Genomic DNA, 26,272 nt, shown 5'->3' with positions numbered 1-26,272 from the left:
CTGACATAAGTGCTCCTGAGTGAATAATAAAGCAGACACCTAGTAGTTTAGTTCATAATTGGTAGGCATTGTGTGCAAATTCAGAATGGTGACTGTACCTTGTGTCGCAATCTTATTAGAGGTTGGTAGGATTTAAGGCCATATCCTGCTTCTTTGGTTGGCCTTCCTTCTGACTCCAGAAAAATGAATCCAAGAACGAAAACAGCTGACCAGCACTTAAACATTCTTATTGCTTTCCACCTGTGAAAATTAGCATTGCAAGTAATCAGAAAATGCATTATATATTTTAAAAATGCATCAAGAAATATTCAATAGTGCATAGAAATCTCCACAGATCTAATCAATACTTGTAGGCAACTGTCAACTGAATGCATAACAGGTAAGCCTCTCCAATTAATGATTAGGATCCCCTTCATCATAACAAACAGTTTTTTAAAAAATTTCTCACTTGTACAGCTTTACACAACATTACATACATAGAAATATAGAAGCCAATTAAAATGTATTGAGGAAAAAAATAATTAAAATCAAGTTGAAAGAAAATGAAAATGAAAAAAAAAAACCCAACTTTAAACCATGGTTAATTTTTTAAGCATCTATATACAGTACAATTATCAACATACTTATAAATCTTGAACTCCTCTTTGAGTACATTTGATGAATATCACTTAACTAAAATAATTCACTAGTAAAGACTGCTGACAGTTGGATAAGGCAGTCTTCTATGGTAGGCACTTCATAAACTGAGGTACAACAAAAATTAGGCAGACAGTTATATTGAGTTGTGAGTGCATTTTTCCAACACTATCACAAAGAATATTTTCAAAAAATTTCTCCATAAGTGCTTTAAACTCAAAACTGTACGAGTCTTTCCGCTTCTCTGTGTCTTTGGACACACAAGAGAAATTGTAAAATGGCATAAATTTATTATCATATAACTCTAAGCCCCCTTCCTAACCAACAAATCAATGCTTTGAATTAAACTATATTTCTTTTTATCATTTTCACCAACATATATTTGCACCTAATGTGCCAAAAAAAAAAAAAAAAAGAGCTATTTCTGCTCCTGTCTAATCCATACCGTGCATCTGACTTCTTGAGAAACTTAACCAAGTATTTAACCATGCTGGTTACTGTTTTCTAAACTCCCCACTCAGTTATTAATGTCCATCTTTTAAGATGCTCAAATCTTAAGGTTTTTTTAAGATTTTTTAAGGATCATTTTTCTCTTCTACTTTTTGAATTTTCTGAAAGAGTTGTGTATCTCATTCTAGCTAATTTCTGAACCGAGCCCACGCAAGCATTTCTATCACCCTATCCAAGTAACATTTCTTTTTTTCAAGAAATGGTCACTTTACCTGGAATTTTATGACACCCCTGACTTCCATTTCTGTAGAATTTCTGTAAAGAAAACTCCTTCTCAGCCCTTTTGCAAGTTCATCCCACTCCTTTGCTTCACTATTTAATATTATAGTTTATCAAATTTTGTTGTTAGCCACTTACCTACTCTATTCATGCAGCCAAACATTCAACAACATCTGTGGTTTAATTACAGCTACCTCCTGCTTTTTGAAACTTACCTTAGACCACTTTGCTTTTACTGAACAGCTACATTAGTACCTGTTTTCACTAACCAAAAGAAATGCGAAGGCGATTTTTGCTTTCACAAAACAAAAAGGTGAAAGGGGTTAACAGTATTGAGCATTTGTTTTGCAGTCAGCCCTTAAGGAAGCAGAGCACTTCAGGAGCATGGAGCAGAGACAGTGGCCCAACCAAGCTCCTTCCCAGGCACCTACATTCAACATGTCAGCACCAAGCCACCAGAGCTTTGAACTGTGTCTGTGAGCGCCCATGCTTTATCTTGATTTATTTTGTGCATCCGTGAGCAAGATGTCTCAGAAAGGTATCAGCAAAGTATCAGAGCAAGGTATCAGAAAAGACTAAGAGGGGTTTTTTGGGGGGTCTGAGAACATTCAAAAATTTTTCTGTATAAATTAATGACAATTCCTTCTTCATTTTATGCTTTTTGGCTTATGAAAGTTTTTACAGAAAGGCTATACTTACAGATAGCAGGGGAAACCTTTATATTATTGCTTCTCATCCAATCTCCAGATTGGCATAGTTAGCCTACTTAACAGCTCCACCTTTATGTTTCAAAAACAGTTTATAGTATACAAACCCCACATAAAGTCATGCTTTCCCAGATTTCCACTCATTTATTTACTCAAGCCAGAGACAAAGGAGACAGATTTGTCTCCTTTACCTTTCATATCAAACCCATCCTTAAATTCTGTTAGTTCTAACTTTAAACTATATATCCCAAACATTAGTTTCTTTCCAGTCTACTGTCACAACCCTAGTTCAATTATCAGCACCACTTGTCCCCTAAATTGCCTCAATCACATCCTCAGTGGCCATCCACATTTATGCACATACACCTTGAATTATTCCCTACCCAATAGCCTGAGTGATCATGTCAAAAGCAAATATCATGATGTAATTGCCCTTGTTAATAACTTTAAGATATACTCATTTACCCTTGAAATAAAAACGAAAATCCCTGAAATAATCTATAAGTGCCCACAGAGTCTAGGCTGTGCATATCTTTCTCTTCCTCCAAAGAACTCCTCTCCAGCCACACTGAACTTATTTGGTCCATTCTCACTATAAGACTTTCATACAGTATTTCCACCATTTGAAATTCACCTCTCCCCACCCCCATTTATCACCCAAAGGCCTTCATATATCAAACATATCCCTTAAGGGCTGTCCTCATCACACCAAGCCTGAATTGCATTTCTTAACTACTCATTCTCATAGATCAGTTCCCCTTTATTTCAGAGCAACCATTTGTAATTAGACATCATTAATGTGATAATTTGAATAATGTTGGTCTTCTTCACTGCATTATATAATTATCATCTCCTTCAAAGTTCATGAATGCAGGGATCTGGGTTGTTTTTTTTTTTTCTTTTTAGCATTATATCATCTGGGACTGGCAAATTGTCTGGTACCTACTAGACACTCAATAAATGAATGCATAAATGAATGTCATCCTGCATTCAATAGTAAAAAACAGATTGTGTTTTTTGCATTTTGATGAAATTGAATGCAATTCCTATTTCACTACCACTACAAAATGTCTGAAAACTAACCCAGAAAACTAAATAATTTCATTTGCAATCCATCCCTTTGCTGTCATTTTGATGTATAGTCTAATCCTTCTCTCAGAGGTAAATATTTGTTTATAAGACAACTGGATGGAATATTTTAAATCCAAGATAGAGCCCAAGAATAAAGCAAACAGTACCAACTGAGCTGAAGGGATATTTTCTAAGGGTTCTGAATACTATTTTACTCTGTTGTCAAACAGGAGAGGGAGAAAAGAGGTATGATCACAACCTTGTCCCACCATGATGGGGTAAAGGTGAAGTCATAAATTTCTTAAGCTGAACATTTAAGGGTTTCTCTTTTTCTTCCTCTCTCTCTCTCTTTTAATGTTTATTTACTTTTGAGAAATCAAGAGAGACACAGAACATGAGTGGGGGAGGGGAAGAGAGATAGGGAGACACAGAATCCAAACCAGGCACCAGGCTCTGAGCTGTGAGCACAGAGCCCGACGCAGGTCTCAACCTCACAAACCATGAGATCATGACTTGAGCCAAAGTCGGTGGTTTAACCCAGGCACCGCTTTTTCTTCCTCTTTCTAATTCACTCTCACACACACACTCACACACATATATTCCACAGGGCTACAAATATTTCATATACTATATAGACTGAATGAACAAAATTTTAATAGGTGACCAAAAATCTCATAAATTTTGGGTAAGTAAACTTCCATACATTGATAATTAGTTCAACAGTCTCCTGAAATATTTTCTCTGCCAAGAGGCAATAGACTAGGAATATTTACTTTAAGAAATTTCACCAAAAGTTAATAACAAGTCAACATGTAAACCTTCAGTGCATCATATACAACTTATTTATACCATTTAAATCTACTTTTCATATTACTAACCATGATTAATTTTTTCATTGATAGTCCTATAATTTTCAAGTATAAAATTTCTTAATAATACCAAGTTACACAAAATTTTAAAATATAAATGCTTTATCTCAGCAGCTATCATGCAACTGGAGTGATTTACTTGATACGACAGATAAAATGAAACAACTAATATTAAAAGTCATATCTCTTTGTTTTGTATTTCTAGTACAGATAGGCATTTGAGCTCAACACTAAGTGTTAGACAAGATAAAAGAACACAACCAATTTCTGCATTTATCTTCTGTGAAGGGCTACCTTGCAAGATTTTCTTCACTAAGATATTACTAAGAAAATATTTGAATCCAATTATACAGCAATCAATTAGCAAACTAAATAAAAAGATGACTCTTCTTGATGGATGCTCAGAAAATAATCATCATTTTCTTATTTCTCTTCAGCTACAGGATCCAAAGCATGCCATTATTATGTCTTTAAAAGTTCACTCATCCACAGAAGGTGTTCTGGAAATTGTAAATCAGTAGTAATCGATCCCAGGATATACTGACTCATGATCTAACTTTCTCAGTACTATAACCTCTGACAACCTGTTAGCTTTTCATAATTAATTGGCAGTTTGTGATAGCTCAGTAAGAACACTGAGGAGCATGTGACTAAAACAAACCAGCTGGAACAGATGGTGCAATAATGATCCTATGACTTTTCCTTGTAACCCCAACATGTATATGGAAGCATCAGAAAACAATCTCTTTATTAACTTAGGGAAAACAAAATGTTCACAAATCTAAAAAGTATCTGCTTAATGTTTGATTTAACACAGTTAGACTCGAAAATGGTAAGGGGAATGGAAAGAGGTTTCTTTTCTTCAGAAAATAATATTTTTCTCTGAATCAAACTATTTTATTCACCATATGGTGTAACATGCTGTGCTGCTTATGGCAGTAGGATTTAGAGTAGTTACATGATTTAGTAGATTCAAATATTTCAGGGATTTTGATTTGTTTACACATTCTCTAGAATCTCACCATTTGGGAAAACAAACTAAGAGTGTTCAAGTATTGGCCTTAGGAACATAATGTAGCATTTGAGATGGGGAAGGAAACTGTGGTATTATGTCTATGAATGAAAAGAATATCAAGGTGAAGCAATCCCCAATATTATCAAAGGTTGCAGAAAAGTCAAGTATCTGAGGGTTTCACTGGAAGTACCCTCACTGCCTCTCACTCCAGCCTAGAAAACTACTATAGGTCTTCCAAGAAATATCCCCAGTCACTTCCTTTGTGAAATCTCCCCTGTCAATTTCACATGGACTTTGCTGCTCTCTGCTGCAATTTTCACATATCTCCCTTAAGTGTCTTTTCACCTTGCATGGTGGTGATTGATTTAAGAAGGTTAACATCCTTATATAGCTGCAGAGGGAGATACACTAAACTGGTTCAGTCACAATCTAGGGAGTTTCTTAACTTCCATAGACTTCTCTGTTCTCTTCTGAAACTGGGAGGTGGGCTAAATTATTGCTTCTTTTTTTCCCTTTTTGGTATTCTATAATTCTATGAGACAGAAAAATTGACTTTTAACCTACCTCGTGTCATACCGTATAACCTAAACAAAACCAATTGCATTACTTGGGCCTCATCTGCAGGAAGGGATTTATGACACTATATAGTCTAGAATCTATACCAGATTATTCCTTCTGGGTAGATTTACTGATCTGGATAAGGATATGGGGAAAAACAAGTTTGAGGGAGAAAACTATTCCTTTTTTTGAGAGGCCTTTTGGTAGTCCTATTGGAGATGTTGAATATTCATTGGGATATAGGAACCTGAAGTTCAGCAAAGAGGTATGGGCTAGATATACCTATTTGGAGTTCTTAGCATTTATATGTCATCTAACCCAGGTATGAGATGGGAAGAGGTTGGAAAGGAGAAGAGGTCCAAAGACTAAGCCCTCAGGCAGTTTTAGTCAAAATAAGGAATAAATGCTGCTAGGAGGTAGAGAAAATGAAAATAGTGAAATTTTAATTTTGAAGAAAAAGATAGATGGAAATTTTCATTGTAATGGACTGACTGGAAGCCACAGGTCTTATCATCTGCCATGCTATATTTTTTACTGGTTTGTGTATTCTACGTTTCCAACCAGAACATTAGTTCCATAAAGACAGGACTTTGTTAATTACCTGTGTGAATTAGAGCAGTACCTGGCATACAGCATGAGCTCAATAAATATTTTTAGATAGATAAATGAATGAATAAATTAATGGTGATAACTAATTAATTTGAAATAGTAGGTATACATTAAGGGATTCTTAATATTCTTCTTGTAATTGAAAATACTCATTAAAACTGACTATGAAGTCAATCTAGAATTCAAGTTGCTGTTATTATAAAAAGCTTTTGTTTTACAACTGGATCAAAACCAGGTTTTCAGTGGGGAGTTCCTGTGGAAAAGCCTCCCTTGTCAAGAACTGACAGTCTTTTCATTCCTTAGCTCAACTGAAGTTGGAAAGATGGAAGAGACTTCTTCTGTATCTATCAGGCATATCTGCTGCAGTACCTGTTTGTATCTTTTGACCCACTTTAACTTCATACCCATGGCTTTGAACTCTGTGGTTGAGTTCTAATTTAGTCTTTCTCCTAGGATAAAAATTTTTCCAAAGGATCTACTTTTGTTATGGGAAATATATTCTCCCTATCACAGAAGTAGATTCTTTCCCTCTATTAGTAGATTATCCTCATCAGAGCAATGTGATCTCCTAATCATTGTCCTTTCTTCAAATATCCAGTCCAATAAGTATAATTAAAAAAAATAAATAAATAAAAATAAAACAGCTAAGAGTCACCACTTTCATACTGTAGAACCATACAGGAGAAGAGAAAATGAAAAACATGTCATACATATCCTACTAGACATACTAGGATGATACCTAATAATATTTAATTATCCAAAAAATATTTTCTGATAGATATTATTGCTTATTTGAACTAAATATAAAGAAAGAGAAACTTATCAGGATAAGGTTTCCAAGTTCACAAAACTGGTTATTGTCAAAATTGAATCCAAGGCTGACTCCAATCACCTTTGACCCATGATTCTGTGATTTAATTCTACTTTTAACATGCACAAAATGATGCAGATATAGAAGAATAGCCTGTACACGAAGTAGCCATAGAGTACAAACAACTACTTATTTAGACTGAATACTAGTGGAAGAGGGAATCTTTCACTTGACATTCACTTTGGATCAATGTAAATGGAGACACAGTATAAACAAATGCAGTGATAATGAGAACAATAGCTATGTGACTTCTCTGTCCATACTGCATGGGTGAGTGTCTTTCAATTCTATATGGAAACACTCAAAAACATGGAAACTTCTTTAGTTCTTAATCCCACCTTATCGGTTCATATTTCTGAAAAGACCAAAACTTTTAAATATAAAACTCTGTATTGAAAGAGTATAACGTGTGCAGTATACTTTTTTCTTAACATCTAAGATAAGAATAGAATTATAAGTGTTAAATAATAAGAATTATGACCATTAAATTAATTTAACTCTCAAAGGAGGAACTTTGATTTCAATGACATCTGAGTCATTAATTTGGATGAACAAAACTGTCCAGATTCAAACCAATTATACCTTTCAATAGCCAGCTTAATTTGAAAAAGAAAGAAGCTAAATATAGATAAAATATATTCATTGGCATTTTGGAAGGACTGCAGTGTGAAATGTATAATAATTTAAGCTTGCATTAGGTGAAAATATTCACACTGAATTCCATTTAATTTTTTAAAAAAGATGTGAGTACTCTCCTTTAAACAAATGAAAATCCCGCATTATGAAAAGTATGTTGGGTGGTAAATATTTGTTTTCCAAAGCCATCTTTGCCTTACAAAACTATGCTGCAGTTATATTAATCACTCTGGTGCACTAAAAACACTTTTAAGATAAAAAAATGAACTTCAACACAGAATACAAGATAATAGAAGTGAAATTCATATTAGACACCTAGTGTCACCCTTTCTTTTTATAGAGGAGGACAATAGTAAGCAGCAAGAATAGCATTTGCACTTACAAGGAAAGTAGTCATAGGCGTGTAATGTCACTCTCCTGATTCCAAACACAGTATTTTTCTTTTAAATGCTACAACACTTCTGACTAGAATCCATTCACTATGGAAATAAATAACACGTGTACAAATGTTTTAAGTGTCTAAGGCACTGTTTAGAAGCCGCAACTCTGTGAACCCAAACAACTTTATATTTAATATAAATAGAAAGCCAACAGAAAGAGTTTCCAAAAGCCAACAGAAAGGACTTCAGCATCACCATCTCTACAGAATCATATTGTTCAAGTAGAATTTTTGGATAATTTTGTTTGTACACTTGTTTAATCAAAATGATCTTCACCGGGAAGATGGTTATATATAGCTGTGGTTAAAGTTATAAATACATGGTTACAGTAGCGCTTATGTAAGTGTAGTTATACAGTAGTTTTAGATATATTTGTTATATATAAGCATATACTATTATATGAATAAGTGATTTTATGAATATATATGTATATGTATATATATATGTGTATATATATATATATATAAAATTTGTGAGAGATATATAACCATATAGAACTTTATAGTTCTATACAATGGGTTATATATAGTACAGGATATATATATATATATATATATATATATATATATGGTATTATATATATATATATATGGTATTATTATTTTTTAAAGCATGTTTGACAACTGAAACAGAATGAAACTTTGGGTCTAGCTGACTTAAACAAGGAATTTTATTAAATTATATAACCTTACAATAGCCTGGACTTCAAATTCCATGTACTGGTGCTTCAAACTTAGGCAGAAAAAAACAAGACAACATATAGTGACTAATATTCAATCTCCCAAAGAAGGTCCCCAGACTTGACTTTATAACACATTCATGATTCAATAGTAAAAAAGTATATTATGTATAGGTTGAAATTAAATTAATTCCATATGTCTTTTTGTTTATGATGGCCTTCAATAGACAATATTTAAAAATAAACTTTATGTGGGACGCCTGGGTGGCTTAGTCAGTTGGGTGTCTGACTTCAGTTCAGGCCATGATCTCACAGTCTGTGAGTTCGAGCCCCGTGTCAGGCTCTGTGCTGACAGCTCAGAGCCTGGAGCCTGCTTCCGATTCTGGGTCTCCCTCTCTCTCTGTCCCTCCCCTGCTCATGCTCTGTCTCTCTCTCTCTGTCTCAAAAATAAATACATTTAAACAATTAAAAAAACTTTATGTAATTATTTCTATATAGTTTATCAAATCTTCTGTCAGTTCCTTCTTCCAATGAATAAACTGGAGTTATTTTATAATAAACTTGAATGAATATTCTGGATTATATATGTTTATATGTACACCTAAAGGGGCATCAATTCTCCACCTTCCTAAAAGCTGCCGTCTGCAACATGGTACAGAATAAGTGGTTAAAAAACATTGACTAATATAACCACGATAGCATGATATATCTTAATATTCTGCAGTTAGCTTTTCTACACTGTAGGTCCACCTGGGTTATGTGTGACAATTTCATAAAAGAAGCAGCTTCAATAATGTTCCTGTATCTTTGTATACAGTTTATTTGACATGTTGAATTTCTGAGTTTCAGCTCATTTTCACAGAAATCTGACATCAAGCAGGCACTTTTCTTCTTGTGGTTGATAAACTGAAAATATTCATTGCTAAAAAATGTACCAAAATTATTTGTAATGCTGAGCAGCAGCATGCTATAGTAGAAAGAACAATAGCTAAAGTAAAAAGATATGGATTCTCCCTGTGGCTGTGTTCATAAACTGATTTTCTTAACACTTGCACTATAACTCTCAACCAACTGAAATCCAGCTTCATCAACTAATCCATTGAAAGTTCTCTCACAGCGGCACCTGGGTGGCTCAGTTGGTTAAGCCTCGAACTTCAGCTCAGGTCCTAATCTCACAGTTCATGGGTTCAAGCCCCACATCAGGCTCTGTGCTGGCAGCTCAGAGCCTGGAGCCTACTTTGGATTCTGTCTCTCTCTCTCTTTCTCTCTCTCTCTCTCTCAAAAATAAATAAACATTTTTTAAAAATTTAAAAAAAGGAAGTGCTCTTAGGAAAGTGACCACTTTACTTGACCTTTTCTCCCTGTAGCTTCAATCACACAAGACTCCAACGATCTCCCTTCACTTTTCTAGCCATCCTTCTGTGGTCTCTTCTTCCACTTTTTCTTTATTCATCTGATCTCTTAAAGCTGATATCCCAGAGGTTTGGTATGTTAAGTTCAAAGAAGAAAAAATTAATCAGAATGATAAAGTTCATTTTTTTCTTTGTCTTTTAATTTGTATTTTCAAGAAAAAAATTAAGGAATAACATCTGTACGTCATAATAATACAAGCTGAGAGTTCTAAGTAATTTCCTCCTTATTTTCAAAGTACCAACTGGAAGTAATTATGGAAACTAAAACTAACCAATCATTGATCATTGTTTGCTTGTTTTCTCTCAAACACTATGGATATAATTTCATTGCACACTGCAAAATGTTGGCTAAGGAAAAGCAATTTCATGTATGTCTGGTGTAAAAGTCCTGTGACCCTAGTTTGTATCTAAGCTGCAATAACTTTGCTTGATATAACATGAAAAATGATGTTTTAAAAGTTTAAAAATAATAATATATTATATGACCTTGAAGATATTGCTCTAATTCAAGAGAAGAGAAAATCATTATAAGCTCTGTCTTCTGAATTCATTGCCTTCTACCTTGATGAGCACTTAAAATGTAAATTAAGGAAGAATGCAGCTCTTAGGATTGACTCTGTCTAAAATCCCAAAGGTACTATGTTACAGATTTTATTTGCTATTAAAAAAATCATTGCAATTTTGTCAATGTCAGACAGATTTTAAATTCAACCTATTCCATACCAAGGTTTCTAGCAGCCTATGTTCTTTAAATCTGGAACTACATTTATAGTACAAGAAAAAAATATTCTGTCACAGTTTAACAATGAAGTGCTGCACAGGGAACAACTTAATTTCTTCTGTATTTAAAACTGAAATGCCATGGGGAAAACTTGCCCATTTGTTCAGGTCAGCTGAGTCTCAGAGGTATTCTACTTCATATTCACAAAAGTATGGGAAAGTCCAATGATGGAGTCCACAGTTAGTTAGAAGAAATCATTGGGACCTGAATATTTTTCAGAACAACCTAATGCCTTCCCAAAAGGAGAGATCTGGGCCACTGTGGTGTGTAAGGAAAAGAGGTAATATAGGTTAACGTGACCTAATTCTGCCGTGAGGATTTTCAAAACATTTCTCAAAATCAAAACCTATGTACTTTCATGAAAGACAAAGAAAGCAGTGAGTAAACCAAGCATAAAGATAGATTTCAGCTAAGTCAACTGAACATGAGCACATTACCGGTGATTTGAACCAAAGCAGACAAGAGCAGTTGAAACTTTCCAATTAATTCCTAACAGGAAGTAACAAAAACTATACTAGCTAGTTATGAGGCCAATGGTGGCTGGCGATTAAAATACAAGTCATGAGCAAAACTGCAGCCAATTTGAGTTAGTTTTCTAAGGGACATAAGAGAACTTGCATTTTATTTTATACCACTGTTTCAAATTCGAAAAATAAACTAGAGGTAACAAGTTGGATTAAAAAAATCAACAGATTTTGAAATAAATAAACCTGAAGAAAGATGAAAAAGAGCAGTAACATAATGTGTTATAACAGTGAAAAGTGTTTATTGGATATTTACAGTGCTTCAGGCCAAGTATACCATGTGCTTGCACATTCTTGATAACAGTCAATCAATACAAAAGCCACTGATTTAGGTAGCATAGGCATGTGAATCCAGGCAATATATCCTTACCAACTTCCTACAGTATCCATCTTTCGAAGCAAATGCTTCAAGAATAAAATAAAGGCAAGGCACAGGTACCAGCTTGATTTCTAAGAATTTCACACAAGCGGTCCTTTGGGATTTCTCCTTCTAATTAAATTTAGGGGTAAATACTACATGGAATTTACCTATATAGAATTGGAGCTAACCTGCAACTACATCTAGATACTGTCTCTAGTCTAAAGGCAGATAACAAAATTTAGCAGCAACATCCAACCCTCAGATGGCCTGCTTCAGGACACTTGTAATTCTGAAAAATCCTGTAACCCTGACAACCAATCCTTTTTTTTTTTTTTTTTTTTTTTTTTAAAGCGACTTTGGTTCTCCAAGTCTTCTTTTCTGGGTACTGAATATAAAAATCCCAACAGAACTGGCTGGGCTCAAAACTGCTAGTAAAATTTATCTCCTTTCCCCTGTTCTTATGGAATTAGAACCAGAAATGACCATAATGATTCCTTGCAGCTGGAGGCTGAGAGAAATGCCTCTCAAGTTTCTTTAATAAGGGAATCTATTGCAAAATGGGTCCTTGAACACCCAGAAAGCAGCTGAGAAATACGGAGGGGTAGCTGGAGAATCTATCAAAACTTCCCTCAAGCACACTCAAATGCTTCTTTCATTTCATTACTTTTCTTGAAAAAGCAAGCTACAAGTTTGACTCAGCCCAGTTATTGTCCTACAGTAAACACAAAAATAGCTGAGACCAGCCCTTGGGGGGCACAATTGCCTATAAAGCATGAAGGGAAACTGGCTCAGGGGACGTAGATTCCCCTCCATTGAACAACTTCTGATTTTTAAAATAAATTTTGAATTCTATTTTCTATTTTCATTTTTAATTGTAACATATACAGTCTCTAATTATAATGTATACATTTTTTGCTTAATGGTTTGTGATAACTGTAATATTTAAAAAGAAAACCTCCTTTCACCAAAAATATTCTCATACATGTATTTTCATCTGAAGTTTTTCATTTTAGTCTTTTCATTGATCTGGAATTAACCTGTGGCATAGTATGGTGATAAGATTTTACTTTATTTTTCTTGTATTTTAATTTTATTTTTACCTTAACTGTATTCTACTCACCTAAAGTTTTTCAAGCAGTTTATCTGATTTGTAACTTTATCTTGGTTAAAGGCTGGGTTTCTCTGCATTGTGGTTATGTTTTTAAATACTCTATTTGATTCCATTAACCTATCTATTCCTATGCAGATAGTACATACTTGAATTACTAGAGTTTTATAATAATTCTTGATATTCAGTAAGGAAAACCCTTGGTTCTTTTCTCTTCTGTATCAATTTTAAAATGAGCATATAAACTTCTTCATCAGAGCTAGTTGTGATTCGCATTCAATTTGGATTTATCTTTGTCAGTGCAATTTACTTAAGGTGTTTACTTTCTAAGCAGCCCACGAAGTTTTGGTTAACCATTATGAAAATCTATCTTTAGTAAGTGAATATAAGCCTTTTACATTCATGAAGATTGATATACTTCAACATTTCTACTATTAGATTTTTTTGCATGTATGTGTGTTTTGTTTTTTTAACCATTGTATAACTTCGATTACTCTCTTTTCATACTTTCAATTGGACTGATACATTTTCAATACATTTTCCCTTCTTCATTTAGATGCTCTAGATGGATTTCTACTGTCTAAAATATTCAATGTATATTTCACCTGAAAAACAAAATAGTGTAAGTTTTCAACATGTTTTGAAAATATTAGACCTTACATGAAATTAGTAATAAAGTAGCCTCACCTTTAAAAGATAATCAGTTATTATATTATAGTTAAAGTCAATAGTTAATTTAACTTCTGCATTTGTCATTTTTTTTCCTGCACACTGTACATTTCTAATGGTTTACTTCTATGCTGAGGTAAACCTTTCTATAATTTTTCATTGTGGGTCAATAAGAGGCAAACTGTCTTGTTCTTTGTGTTTTAAAATATCATTGTCTTGCACTTAATATTTAGGTAAAATAACATATTTTAGGTAGGTAGGTAATCCTAGATATGGAATACTTTCTCTCCCAACACTTTCAAATGTTTTGTGGCTTATACTAATTTAACGAGAAGGCTTCTGTTAATCTACTTGCCATTCCTTTGTAGGGAATGTATTCTTTTTCTTGGCAGTTTTTGGCACTCACTTTGTTAAATTTATTTATTTATTATTAGCATTATATTCTTGATAAATTTCTCCGTAGTATTCTATAATCCATTTTTTATTTTTGTGTATAACCTAATGTGTAACCTCTCCATTTAACTTTTATTTAAATGCCTATAGGTATGTTTGCCAAGATTTGAAATTATATTGTTTTTTATTTTTTTAAGTTTATTTATTTATTTTGAGAGAGAGAGAAAGCAAGCACATGTGAGCACAGGAGGCGCAGAGAGAGAGGGAGAAAGAATCCCAAGCAGGGTCTGTGTTCTCCACAGAGAATGCAGAGCCCAGTGTGGCACTCAGACTCTCAAATCATGAGATCATGACCTGAGCCCAAATCAAGAGTCCACTGCTTTTGTTCCCTTGCCTTTCACAACATGTCTAGTAAGAAGTTTCTCTGGCTGAGGTCGAAGAGGTTTTCTCCCGCTTTCTCCTTTAGGCTTTTGATGGTTTCCTGTCTCACATTTAGATCTTTCATTCATTTTTAGTTTATTTTTTGTGAATGGTGTAAGAAAGTGGTTCAGTTTCATTCTTCTGCATGTCATTCCCCAATTCTCCAGCACCATTTGTTAAAGAGAGTGTCTTTTTTCCATCAGATATTCTTCCTGCTTTGTCGAAGATTGACCATATAGTTCTGGGTCCATTTCTGTATTTTCTATTCTGTTCTACTGATCTATGTGTCTGTTTTGTGCCACTACCATACTGTGTTGATGACTACAGCTTTGTAATGTAGCTTGAAAACATGAACTATTGGGACTTCATCAAAATAAAAGGCTTCTGCACAGTACAGGAAGCAATCAACAAAACTAAAAGAATGAGAGAAGATATGTGTGAACAATTTATTTGATAAAGGGTTAGTATCCAAAATCTATAAAGAACTTATCAAACCCAATGCCCCAAAACCAAACAACCCAACTAAGAAATGGGCAGAAGACATGAATAGCCAATTTTCCAAAGAAAACATCCAGATGGCTAGCAGACACATGAAAAGATGCTCAATATCAATCATCATTAGGGAAATACAAATTAAAACCATGGTGAGATACCAGTCCACACCTGTCAGAATGGCTAAAATTAACAAAACAAGAAACAGGAGTTGGCGAGAATGCAGAGAAAAGGGAACCCACTTGCACTGTTGGCAGGAATGCAAACTGGTGTAGCCACTCTGGAGAACAATATGGAGGTTCCTTCAGAAATTAAAAATAGAACTACCCTAAAATCGAGCAATTACACTAGTAGGTATTTACCCAAAGGATACAAAAATACACATTTGAAAGGGTACATGCACCCTAATGTTTATAGCAGCATTATCAATGATAGCCAAAATATAGAGAGAGCCCAAATGTCCATCAATTGATGAATGGGTAAAGAAGAGGTGGTGTGTGTGTGTGTGTGTGTGTGTGTGTGTGTGTGTGTGTGATGGAATATTACTCAGACATCAAAAAGGATGAAATCTTGCCATTTGCAATGATGTGGCTGGAGCTAGAATGTATTATGCTAAGCGACATAAGTCAATCAGTGAAAGACAAATAGCATATGATTTAACTCATATGTGGAATTTAAGAAACAAAACAAATAAACATACGGGAAGGGGGCAGAAACAAGAACAGAGGGAAACAGACCATGAGAGACTCTTAATGATAGAAAACAAACTATGGCTTGATGGAGGGAAGTGGGTGGGAGATGGGCTAGACAGGTGATGGGTAGGTACTAAAGAAGGGCACTTGTGATGAGCACTGGTTGTTGTATGTAAGCAATGAATCACTGAATTCTACTCCTGAAACCAATATTACACTGTATATTCACTAAAATTTGAATTAAAAAAATATTCAAAAAATAAAAAAATAAAATCCATTGAATTAAAAAAAAAGATCATTATAAATAACCATTCTAAATTCACATTAAATGTCCACATTGTCTTTTAACAAGTTAAAATATTACTACTCATAAGGAAAACAAAGTTGGACACTTAACTGATTGAGTCACCTAGGCGCCCCTAGTTTGTCTTTTAAAAAAAATATTGTTATTTTTATTTAATTCTGATTTCACTTTTTCATGTCTTGTTATGTTTGCATATGATGCCTTCTTTTATCTACTTGATGTTCTGAAATATATTCATTTTCAAAACTTTCCAGTCTTTTTTCTTAAATCACATTTCTTCTGGGGTATAATCAACTCAGTTATGTATTTACTTATTTATTTGTCATGATGTTGAGTATGTGTGTATGTGTGTGTCTAAGAGAAGGTGAATGTTTTCTGTGTTTCACCCTACCTCCCCAGTCTAATATTGGCAGCTTTGTACTTCTCCCATGTGGTTATGCTGAGACAAGGGCAGCCAGTTATGAAGCTTGTGCTTAGCTTGCCTGATCATGAGGTTTTTTAAAAGCAGCCACCTCTCTTAATGCTAAACTTTATTTAATTTGCAGCAATGACCAGCCCTTTTTTCTTCCATCTCAAATTAATACTATCTCAGTTCCTGAATTCAGTTTGATCCTAGCACCTTCCAGGAATCTGCATGGAAACTTCTTTTTACCACTAACACGAAGAACTAATTCTCCAGGCAACTTTACTTGTTTCCCTACATGTCCCTGGCTTTTACAACCAACTCCTCCCTCTTACCCTCAAAGTTATGACTCTTTAATATACCCCTTTTTGCTTTGATGGTGATGATGATGATATGTTTTATGTTTAGGAATACCCTCAAAGGATAAATAAGGAAACAAGGTTTTGTTCGTTTGTTTGTTTTGTTTTGTTTGTTTGTTTTTGAGTTTGCCTGAGGCACACTTACCGTCTAATCCATCTGTGGCTATTGGACTTTCAGGGATGGAACGAATATTAACTACTTATTCAGTAAATTATATATATATAAAAAAAGAGTTGTGGAGAATTCAAAAAACAAACAGATCTTGGGGCGCCTAGGTGGCTCAGCTGGTTAAACATCTAACTTCGGCTCAGGTTATGATCTCACGGTTCATGAGTTCGAGCCCCGTTTCAGGCTCTGTACTGACAACTCAGAGCCTGGAGCCTGCTTCAGATTCTATGTCTCCTTCTCTCTCTGCCCCTCCCCTGCTCTCACTCAGTCTCTCTCTCTCTCTCTCTCTCTCTCTCTCTCTCTCTCTCTCTCTCAAAAATAAATATACAAAAAAAGTAGAAAAAATAAAAATAATAAATAAATAAAAAGTGGATCTCACAGAAACACCATTTGCAAGTCATTTAGTGAGTACATATAGAAAAGTCTTGCGTGTCTGGGTGGCTCAGTTGGTTGGGCATCGGACTTCAGCTCAGGTCATGATCTCACAGTGCATTGAGTTCAGCCCCTCATAGGGCTCTGTGCTGACAGCTCAGAGCCAGACGCCTGCTTCAGATTCTTGAAACCATTTGGTATTCTAATTTACTTAGATAAATTTAGTACCATTTTCATTACCTTTCTATGATAAAAATTAAGTGGAGAAGCACCTGGGTGGCTCAGTCAGTTAAGCATCCGAATCTTGATTTGGCTCAGGTCATGAGCTCATAGTTGGTGAAACAGTGCACCACTTTGGGCTCTGCACTGAGACCACAAAACCTGCTTGGGATTCTCTCTTTCCCTTTCACTCTGCCCCTCCCCTGCTTATGAGTTTTCTCTCTCTCTCTCTCTCTCTCAAAATAAGTAAATTTAAAACAAGATTATGTGGAATTTTTTGTACTATTAAGCTTTTAAAATACAAATGTAAATACAAAATGCTAATGTATACATACTATAATTACATAACTCAGGCTTCATTGTAAAAATACGAGAGAGATGGGGCACCTGGGTGGCTCAGTCTGACTTCAGCTCAGGTCATGATCTCATGGCTTGTGGGTTTGAGCCCCGCGTCAGGCTCTGTGCTGACAGCTCAGAGCCTGGAGCCTGCTTCAGATTCTGTGTCTCCCTCGCTCTCTGCCCCTCCCCCACTCGTGCGCGCTCCTTCTCTCTCTCTCTCTCCCAAAAATAACCATTAAAAAAAAATTAGGGGTGCCTGGATGGCTCAGTTAGTTTAGTGTCCAACTTTGGCTCAGGTCATGATCTCACAGCTCCTGAGTTCTAGCCCCACGTCAGGCTCTGTGCTGACAGCTCAGAGCCTGGAGCCTGCTTCACATTCTGTGTCTCCCTCTCTCTCTGCCCCTAACCCACTGGAATTCTGTCTCTGCCTCTCTCAAAAATAAACATTAAAAAAAATAAAAACCTAAGAGAGAAAAGAAGAAAGTATCAGTCTCAGTGAGGTTTTTTATAACTATTAGACAAGAATTGGCATATTAGTATTCAATTTATACACTAACAAAAATGCTTGGGTGGAGAAAATCGATGATAACATTTGAAAATCATGACTTTATTTGATCTACAACCCTGCAAATAATTCAAACAATGCACTAAGGAGATTCTTATAAATTTCTTTTTTAAACATATCCTTCTATATGTATTAATTTTCAAAAACTGCAGAGCAAGTAATTAATATACTAAACTTGATCTGATACCAACATAAATCCAGTCTCATGAAACATGAAAAACTAGATTTTTATATTTGAAAGACATATTAGAATTATGTAGCCCAAAGTCATTTTTCACAGATGAGGGGGGAAAAAAGTCAGTATAATGAGTTGAACTCTGATGGTATTTAGCTAATTACTTAGTAATATGCCCAGAATATTTTTGGATACATGTATAGGAATATGTCTAGACACAAAATTTCCTTATACCTAAAGTTATTTTCTAGACTTATTGAAGATTCTAATCAAATAACTCCATACATTTACCCTATATTTTAGAATATGCAAAAGAAAGAGATTAAGAAAACAGAATAATGCTACTGGAATTTTCTTTGTCCTGATCTAACAATGTTTGGTTGTTTAATATGCATACTTCTGTAATGGCGTTTGTAAGTTACGTATTTTTCTCATGATAAATATTTTGTATACAAAAGATTGGTCACATTTTGGCAGCACGTTATCTCCAAGTTAAATTTAGCTGTAATACCTCATTGCTCAACACTTTATCCATTTTTATGTTTAATCAATTCATTTATTTTGTTCAAATCCACATCTTACATGAAATATAATCCTCTGAATATTGCATTGGTAACATTATGAGTTGTATTTGAAGTTTAAAGAAAATGTTTCCCAGAGAACTCAGTTGCAATTTAGTATTTCCAAGTAAATCTCTGCAAGTTTTCATATTTTTTGCAAAAATAATAAGAAAAAAAACTAATAAGAAAAAAAAAACCTTTATTGGTACACTTGATGTTACATAGCAAATTCTTAATTAAAGTATAGCAATCAACAAACCCAAACACGGAATAATCAAAGATATAAAAAGAACATTATTTACAGTCTGTCCCCTAGAAGAGTCTTGGGTGTCCTGGGTGGCTCAGTTGGTTGGGCATCCAACTTAGGCTCAGGTCATGATCTCACAGTTCGTGAGTTTGAACCTCACATTGGGCTCTGTGCTGACAGCTCAGAGCCTGGAGCCTGCTTCAGATTCTGTGTCTCCTTCTCTCTCTCTGCCCCTCACCCACTTGTGCTCTGTCTCTCTCTCTCTTTCTCAAAAATAGATATTTAATTTTTTTTAAAAAAAGAAGAGTCTTAAACCAATGCTGTGTAGTTGTGAAACTTTTCAAAATTGACCTCAAATTGTGTCATGGCGGTATTAACAAGAAAGGTCATCTCTCAGCTCCATGTAGAAAACAAAATAAAATTAAAAGAAAAGGGAAAAAAACTGCTATATTTGAATCAAATAATAATTTAATGTAAATTAAATAATCCAGTTTTGTATAAATATCTTATGGAAAAAAATGTTGAATTTCAATAAATAATAATTTTCCAAATTGTGTAGCCTCAGAGAGTGCTCAATAACATGCCTGCTATGAAGGAAAGAGAGGAAGAGCTTAATCAAACAAAACCATCAATTTCTTTTAGATTTACTCATCACAAGATATCAAATGTGTTTTTTTTTTAAGAGGCACCATGCTAGCACTATAAATATATTTTATGAAGACAATACAGAGAGATTGCAAACATGAAGCAATAGAATTCTAAGAACCTAGAGGAATAAAGTCCACACAGGTATTGAACATTTTTTATTTTCTAAAATCATCCTGCCATTTTAAGCAACAAACTGAAGGTCTTGTAAAATGATTGTATTCTGCTATACCTGAGCATTTGACAAAGAGTTTAGAAAAACATCATCTTTGTCTGGTCTTTGAAAAACTTTCACTTTGTTTTTGGTTTTCAGTGTCTATATGTGTTCATTCTTCAGGAGGAAGAATATTCCCATATCTGTAAGTATAGTATTACCTGTACAAAATGTTTCATCATCACTGTAAATTCACCCCTTATCAAGTGCATAATAAAAAGGTTCATGGGATTGAAAATTATAGTCTTTTAAAAAAAAGTGCAATCAAGCCTGAACATTGTAAGCACTTCCTATGCTACTGATTAGGAAAGTGCATGAACTAAATATCTATGACCTATGTAAACAGAAGCTAATTATTTTTACAGTCAGATTTTTTTTCAAATGAGTGATAGTCTATATTAAATAAGAAAAACTCCAAATGAATGTGATTTTTTTTCTTCTTAGTTTTCTGTGTTTAAATAAGCTGTGTCAGTTCAAAGGGAACTATATTAAAAGCCCTTCCAGATATGTCAAGGCCTATACAGTTAAAATGATATATTAACAGCAATAGTAAACATTTCCTAGGATTTTACTTATTGCAGGCTTCATGTTAAGTAGGTTATATGAACAATTCAATTTGATATTATTAAAGGAAAAAAAACAACTTAGACTGATATGTAATGATATGTCCAAGATGTGACCACACTGATAAAGATTTGGATCCTTGTTATTTCATGATGACCAAAAATCAAATTATAATTATCAGTTCACTATGAAACAGGTACTGGCTATGTACTTTTTAAATATTTACCTTATCAACATTTCCATAATATAAATATGGTATGAAACATTAAATACGGTAAATAATTATGCATTGAACATATTTCTCTGCTTATATGCATGATTTGTTTCCTTACACATACACATTACTGTGTGTTAATATATGCACGTCAATCCTAACATGGTAGTAACTTTAAGCCATGTTTCTCATTACATATATGATAATATTGAATGGAAAAGAAAACTACTTTTATTTTTTTAAATTTTTTTAAACGTTTTATTTATTTTTGAGACAGAGAGAGACAGAGCATGAACGGGGAAGGGGCAGAGAGAGAGGGAGACACAGAATCAGAAACAGGCTCCAGGCTCTGAGCCATCAGCCCAGAGCCTGATGCGGGGCTCGAACTCACGGACCGCGAGATCGTGACCTGAGCCGAAGTCAGACGCTTAACCGACTGAGCCACCCAGGCGCCCCGAAAACTACTTTTAAATATCATTATTTTGTAGAGCCACATTTTCTAATGCAAAGACTTATCGCCTATGTAAATACATCATTTGAATTACATTATGATTTGCATTATGCTCTCTGCAAAGGTGGTGATCCAATGGGTTTACACAGCATTGTCTGCTATGTTAACCATAATATAAACCCACGGGATTTAAAATGTACCTAAACAAGCAGGAACACATTACTGCACACTCACCCCTCAAATAGAATCTCAGGAATTATCTGGGTAATTACGTAATCATGGGACATGATTTCTCATTGGAGATAGAGAGTAGGATGTTCTGTTATTTGTGGGCTAATAAAGCTGTATGAATATTTTATATTAAATGAATGAATCCACTACAGTATTTGTTTGTACTCAGGCAGTGAAAAAATATAGATTGTGTTTACAGCAAGGTCACAATTGTTTAATATCAGGCACAACAAAATTTTAGAATGTGGGGCTTTTTGGCCACTTAAGGACAAGTTCATCTGATCTTCTCTAAAGCTGGCCATCTGGTGGCATCATTTCAAATTGAAGTCATGTTCCAAAAGATGTACTGTGGTTCTCTGAGGATGTGGCTAAGTCATTCAACTCTATTTATAGAGATTATAGTAATCAAATGTCACAATGATATAAAATTATTCCATGGAATTGGAGGCTACCCACTATAGCAGAAGCTTCTCACTGAGAGATTCCTTGGGCTGGAAGGACGCAAGCAGCATCAGAATGAAAGTCAAAAGCTCCGGGCACAATGAGAGGGCCCAGGGGTGTCAGTACTGAGACTGTTCCAATTTCTATCTCATCTCACTGACTTTCCTAGCCTGTGGCTTCCCTTTCTCCGCATTTCTAAAACAGAAGACTTTATGCCATGCCTACAGCTATCAGATTTTGGTGGGCCAGAGAATTTTAGGCAGAGAGTGCTTGTTAAATGTTCCTAGGCCCAACCAAAGAGATTCTAATTCCAGAGGTCTTAGGTGAAATCCAAGAATCTGCATCTTAAACAGGCATCACAGGGGATTCCAGCACTGGTGGAGCAAACCCCATACTGGCGAAACACTGCTTTATAAAACTGTCTGCTAGACCCAAGTAAGAAAACAATGAAGCTCAAAGCACATGAATTAAACTCACAATCCAAGGTTTATCAGGGTATTTTTTCATTTCACTGATTAAATTCAGTGTGGTGTTTCAGTGCCTGAATATTGGCTTTGCTCTTGATCTAACCAGAGGTAGGAAGAATTTCATTTATTTAGGTACTTTCATTTACAGGGCTAGGGGCCAGGAAAAAAGTGTTGAGACTACAGAGGCAAAATATTACACACATTAGAATTAAAAAAAAATCTAATCTTTCAGTTGCCAGTGGGGTAGGAGGTGGAGGGATGGGCAAAATAGGTGAAGGGGAGTGGGAGATACAGTTATGGAATGGAATGACTAAGTCATGGTGATAAAAAGTACCACATAGAGAATACAGTCAATGGTATTCAAATAGCAGCTACTCTTGTGGTGAACATAGCATAACATATACACTTGTGGAATCACTGTGTCCTACACCTGGAACTAATGTAACATTGTGTGTCAACTATACTTCAATAGTTAAGAAAAAAAAAAAAAAACACTCAAATCTTTCTAACCTGAGATTAAATCATTAGTGGCATTAAAAATGCCCACCCTGGGGCGCCTGGGTGGCTCAGTCGGTTAAGCATCCGACTTTGGCTCAGGTCATGATCTTGTGGTGCGTGAGTTCAAGCCCCGCATCAGGCTCTGTGCTGACAGCTCAGAGCCTGGAGCCTGTTTCAGATTCTGTGTCTCCCTCTCTCTCTCTGCCCCTCCCCCGTTCATGTTCTGTCTCTCTCTGTCTCAAAAATAAATAAACGTTAATAAAAAAAATGCCCACCCTGGGACATCTGGATGGCTTAGTCAGTTGAGATTCTGACTCTTGATTTTGGCTCAGGTCATGATTCCAAGGTCGTGGGATTGAGCCCTGTGCTGGGCTTCATGCTAAGTGTGGACTTTGCTTGGGACTATCTCTCTCTCCCTATACCCCTCTCCCCACTCATGCTCTCTCTCTTTCTCTCTCTCATTAAACAAAATAAAAATAAAATGCCTGCCCTGAAAACTGTTCCTGAGCTTAGTAACAGGGCTTCTTTGTTATAGGTGGCAAAGGAAATCATCTTCAGAAGCAAGAAGGAAAAGTTGCAATCAAAAAAATTGCAAGTATTTATATTTCTTTTTGGGATTTTGCCATCTGCTCTGCAGGAGGAGCTAATTTCGTTTTATCTCTTAGAGGAGAAAGTTGTTTGGCCCTCCAGGATTGTCAACCTATGAACTCTTAGGTGATATTGCAAGGTTGTAACTACGTTTTTAAGTCTGACTTTTGCTTAGTTATTAGAAATTGAACAACAGTGTTTCAATATGTCACAGAGAAGTGGTGGCAACATAATTCTAATAGTTGTTCAAAAGCTTAGTGTTGAACATAATGTATTTTTACATGCATCTGAGCTTTTAACAGTATTTGTGGCTCTCTGAAACACTGAAAGTAAGGCAGTAATAGAAGTCTGTCTGTAGAGCGTACAACTGAACAACTGGTGAGTGCTGTCTCCAAGGACACGCAGAGTATAAAAGGTCACCCTAAATCTCAGCTCTATGGTTCCTTATTTTCTACAACATAGGAAGAAGAGATAGACAAGTACGCTTGTTTATGGATGTTGTTTTCTCCCCCAACTGCCTGTGCTTCCCTTCCTCCCTCTTCCTTCTTCTCACTCTTCTCTTTTTTTTAAAGGCAGTAACATCTTATTTTCATATAAATACCAATAGCATTCACTTTAAAATGTAGCCCTTCTCTTAGATTAGGTCAGTGTTTCAGCTGGTGCTAGGCATATGGTTGACTTGATAAATATTTGAAAAGTGAAAAAATAAAGTTCTGTCAAAGCAATTCCCTTGCAATTATGAATCTTCCTATATTTGTGATAGCCGGTGCCATAAAGAGATGCTTCATTTCTCCTGTTTCTGCTTTTAAGGAACTTAGCATAAGCAGCTCTAAAATATAAAGGACAGAGATTACAATGCCTATTTACCCCCTTCTTCTCTGTCAAGACTCACTCTTATCAGGTGCCCAGTGCCCCTGGCTGTTTCCCAGGCTCTCTGACTCCTTAGCCTCTTTCTCTAAAGGAAACAGACTCATGGTGCTTGCATTACAAGTGCACCTAATCCTGACAGCCGAGAGGATTTGGCATGTGGCCCTACCTTTGTCATGTTGGGTAAATCACTGAAATTGTTTTGATATTTTTTTGGTCAATCACAGGATGTGGAATGATCTTCATGATTTCCTAAAGCTCAAAATTCTGATTTCTAACCCATAGCTCTTGCTATCTTCTCTCTTTCCTATATGTGGTTTATTTTCTCTCAAGCCTAACTCTGGGCCACTGCATTGTAAGGTTGAGAAATAAGAATAATCCTGGGAATATTAGGCACAGTGGTGTCTCAGGCCATGGAGACCTGCTGGAAGTGTGTGGGGGAGAATAAATTTATGTCAGGAGACTTAGTAGTGTACTCAGAAATGCAAAATAATCCATTTTAAAATATGTGATTACACTTCCCCGGAAGTTTCACATTTCGCGAGGTATATTTTAATCTGTAATTGGTTGATGGGCTTCAGGCTAGTAATTACACACTCTTTCTATTAAATGACATGAGAAACCACCCTAAGAATATTTCAAAACTGCTTTACTTTGTGAAAGCTGTCCGAAAGAAACAAAGAAGAACTTTGTAGTTCATTGTTTTCCAAGGTGTATTTTTTTAACAATACAATAACATTGGAAGAAATTAACAGCTTAACCCCTTCTCATTTAGCTTGTGGAAATTTTAATTCCATAGTCCCTTTCACATGCTGGAGGGAAGGGAGAATAACAAAGGTATTATCTTACAAAGGCCTCAGAGGAGTTGTTTTAATAGAATGGAATCATGGCTGCTGATCTTATTTTCCCATAAATGTTCACAGCTCAATCTCATGGAATGGCTGTGTTTACCACCACTGATGTTTATAATCAGTGTTAACACAGGAAACTTAGACAGTCAGCCAGGCAGTCCTTTTCTTCTCTTGTTAACTGGGCTTGTTATTACTGTTTCTTCAATTTCCTAGAGGATTCATGTACATAATCATGTCAGCTGCTAAACTGGTGGGAATTGAAGCTATTCTACATTTTGAAAGCATTAGCAAGTGCCAACTTAGTAGCTACATAAATTAATGCTTTGCTTTCCACTTTTTAAAAACTTCTAGTGGCTCAAGCAGCTCTACTTTTTTGGTGGATATGTGTTGTCAGCATTGAACAACTTGAGTTTTGGCAATTATCGACTTAATTGGATCATTATGGAGCCAATCAGAATAATGAAGTCCTCAAAGGAAGTTGACTAAGGTTCTGTTACTGTCAGTTTTTGAATCATTTCATTTAATCTCTTGTATTTACCATATTATTCAGATAAATATTATACCTTCACTTCATTTACATTTAAAATTTAGTTAACAATAATCATTAGAACACAGTTCATTTAAAAATAATATGTATTCTTATTATAAAAAATGTATCTTAATTGTAAGCGCTTATAAAATACATATGAGAAAAATGCAGTAAAATTACTTGTAATTCCAGTCTAGAGTCAATAATGCTTAATATTTTGGTGCATTTCAATATTTTTATGTCTATAATCTAAAATAAATGCCTTACAGTTCAATCCATTTCAATATGGTTTCTTCTCCTCTAGTCCACAAAACTCATCTCTCTGAGT

At 35.1% G+C, this 26,272-nt stretch overlaps 1 protein-coding gene across 1 annotated transcript in view; it reads right to left on the bottom strand.

Moving 5' to 3' along the window:
- Positions 1-26,272, bottom strand: part of FSTL5 (follistatin like 5) — a 774,595-nt gene that overhangs the window by 724,616 nt on the left and 23,707 nt on the right. Inside the window, 1 exon segment of the mRNA XM_030312812.1 lies at positions 99-240. Within this exon segment, the coding sequence (XP_030168672.1) occupies positions 99-224 (126 nt within the window). The 5' untranslated portion in view covers positions 225-240.

The sequence above is a fragment of the Lynx canadensis genome, chromosome B1, assembly GCF_007474595.2.
Source record: "Lynx canadensis isolate LIC74 chromosome B1, mLynCan4.pri.v2, whole genome shotgun sequence".
NCBI classification, from domain to species: Eukaryota; Metazoa; Chordata; class Mammalia; order Carnivora; family Felidae; genus Lynx; species Lynx canadensis.
The sequence above is the reverse complement of the archived record's forward strand: the minus strand, read 5'-3'. Positions and strand labels throughout refer to the sequence as shown.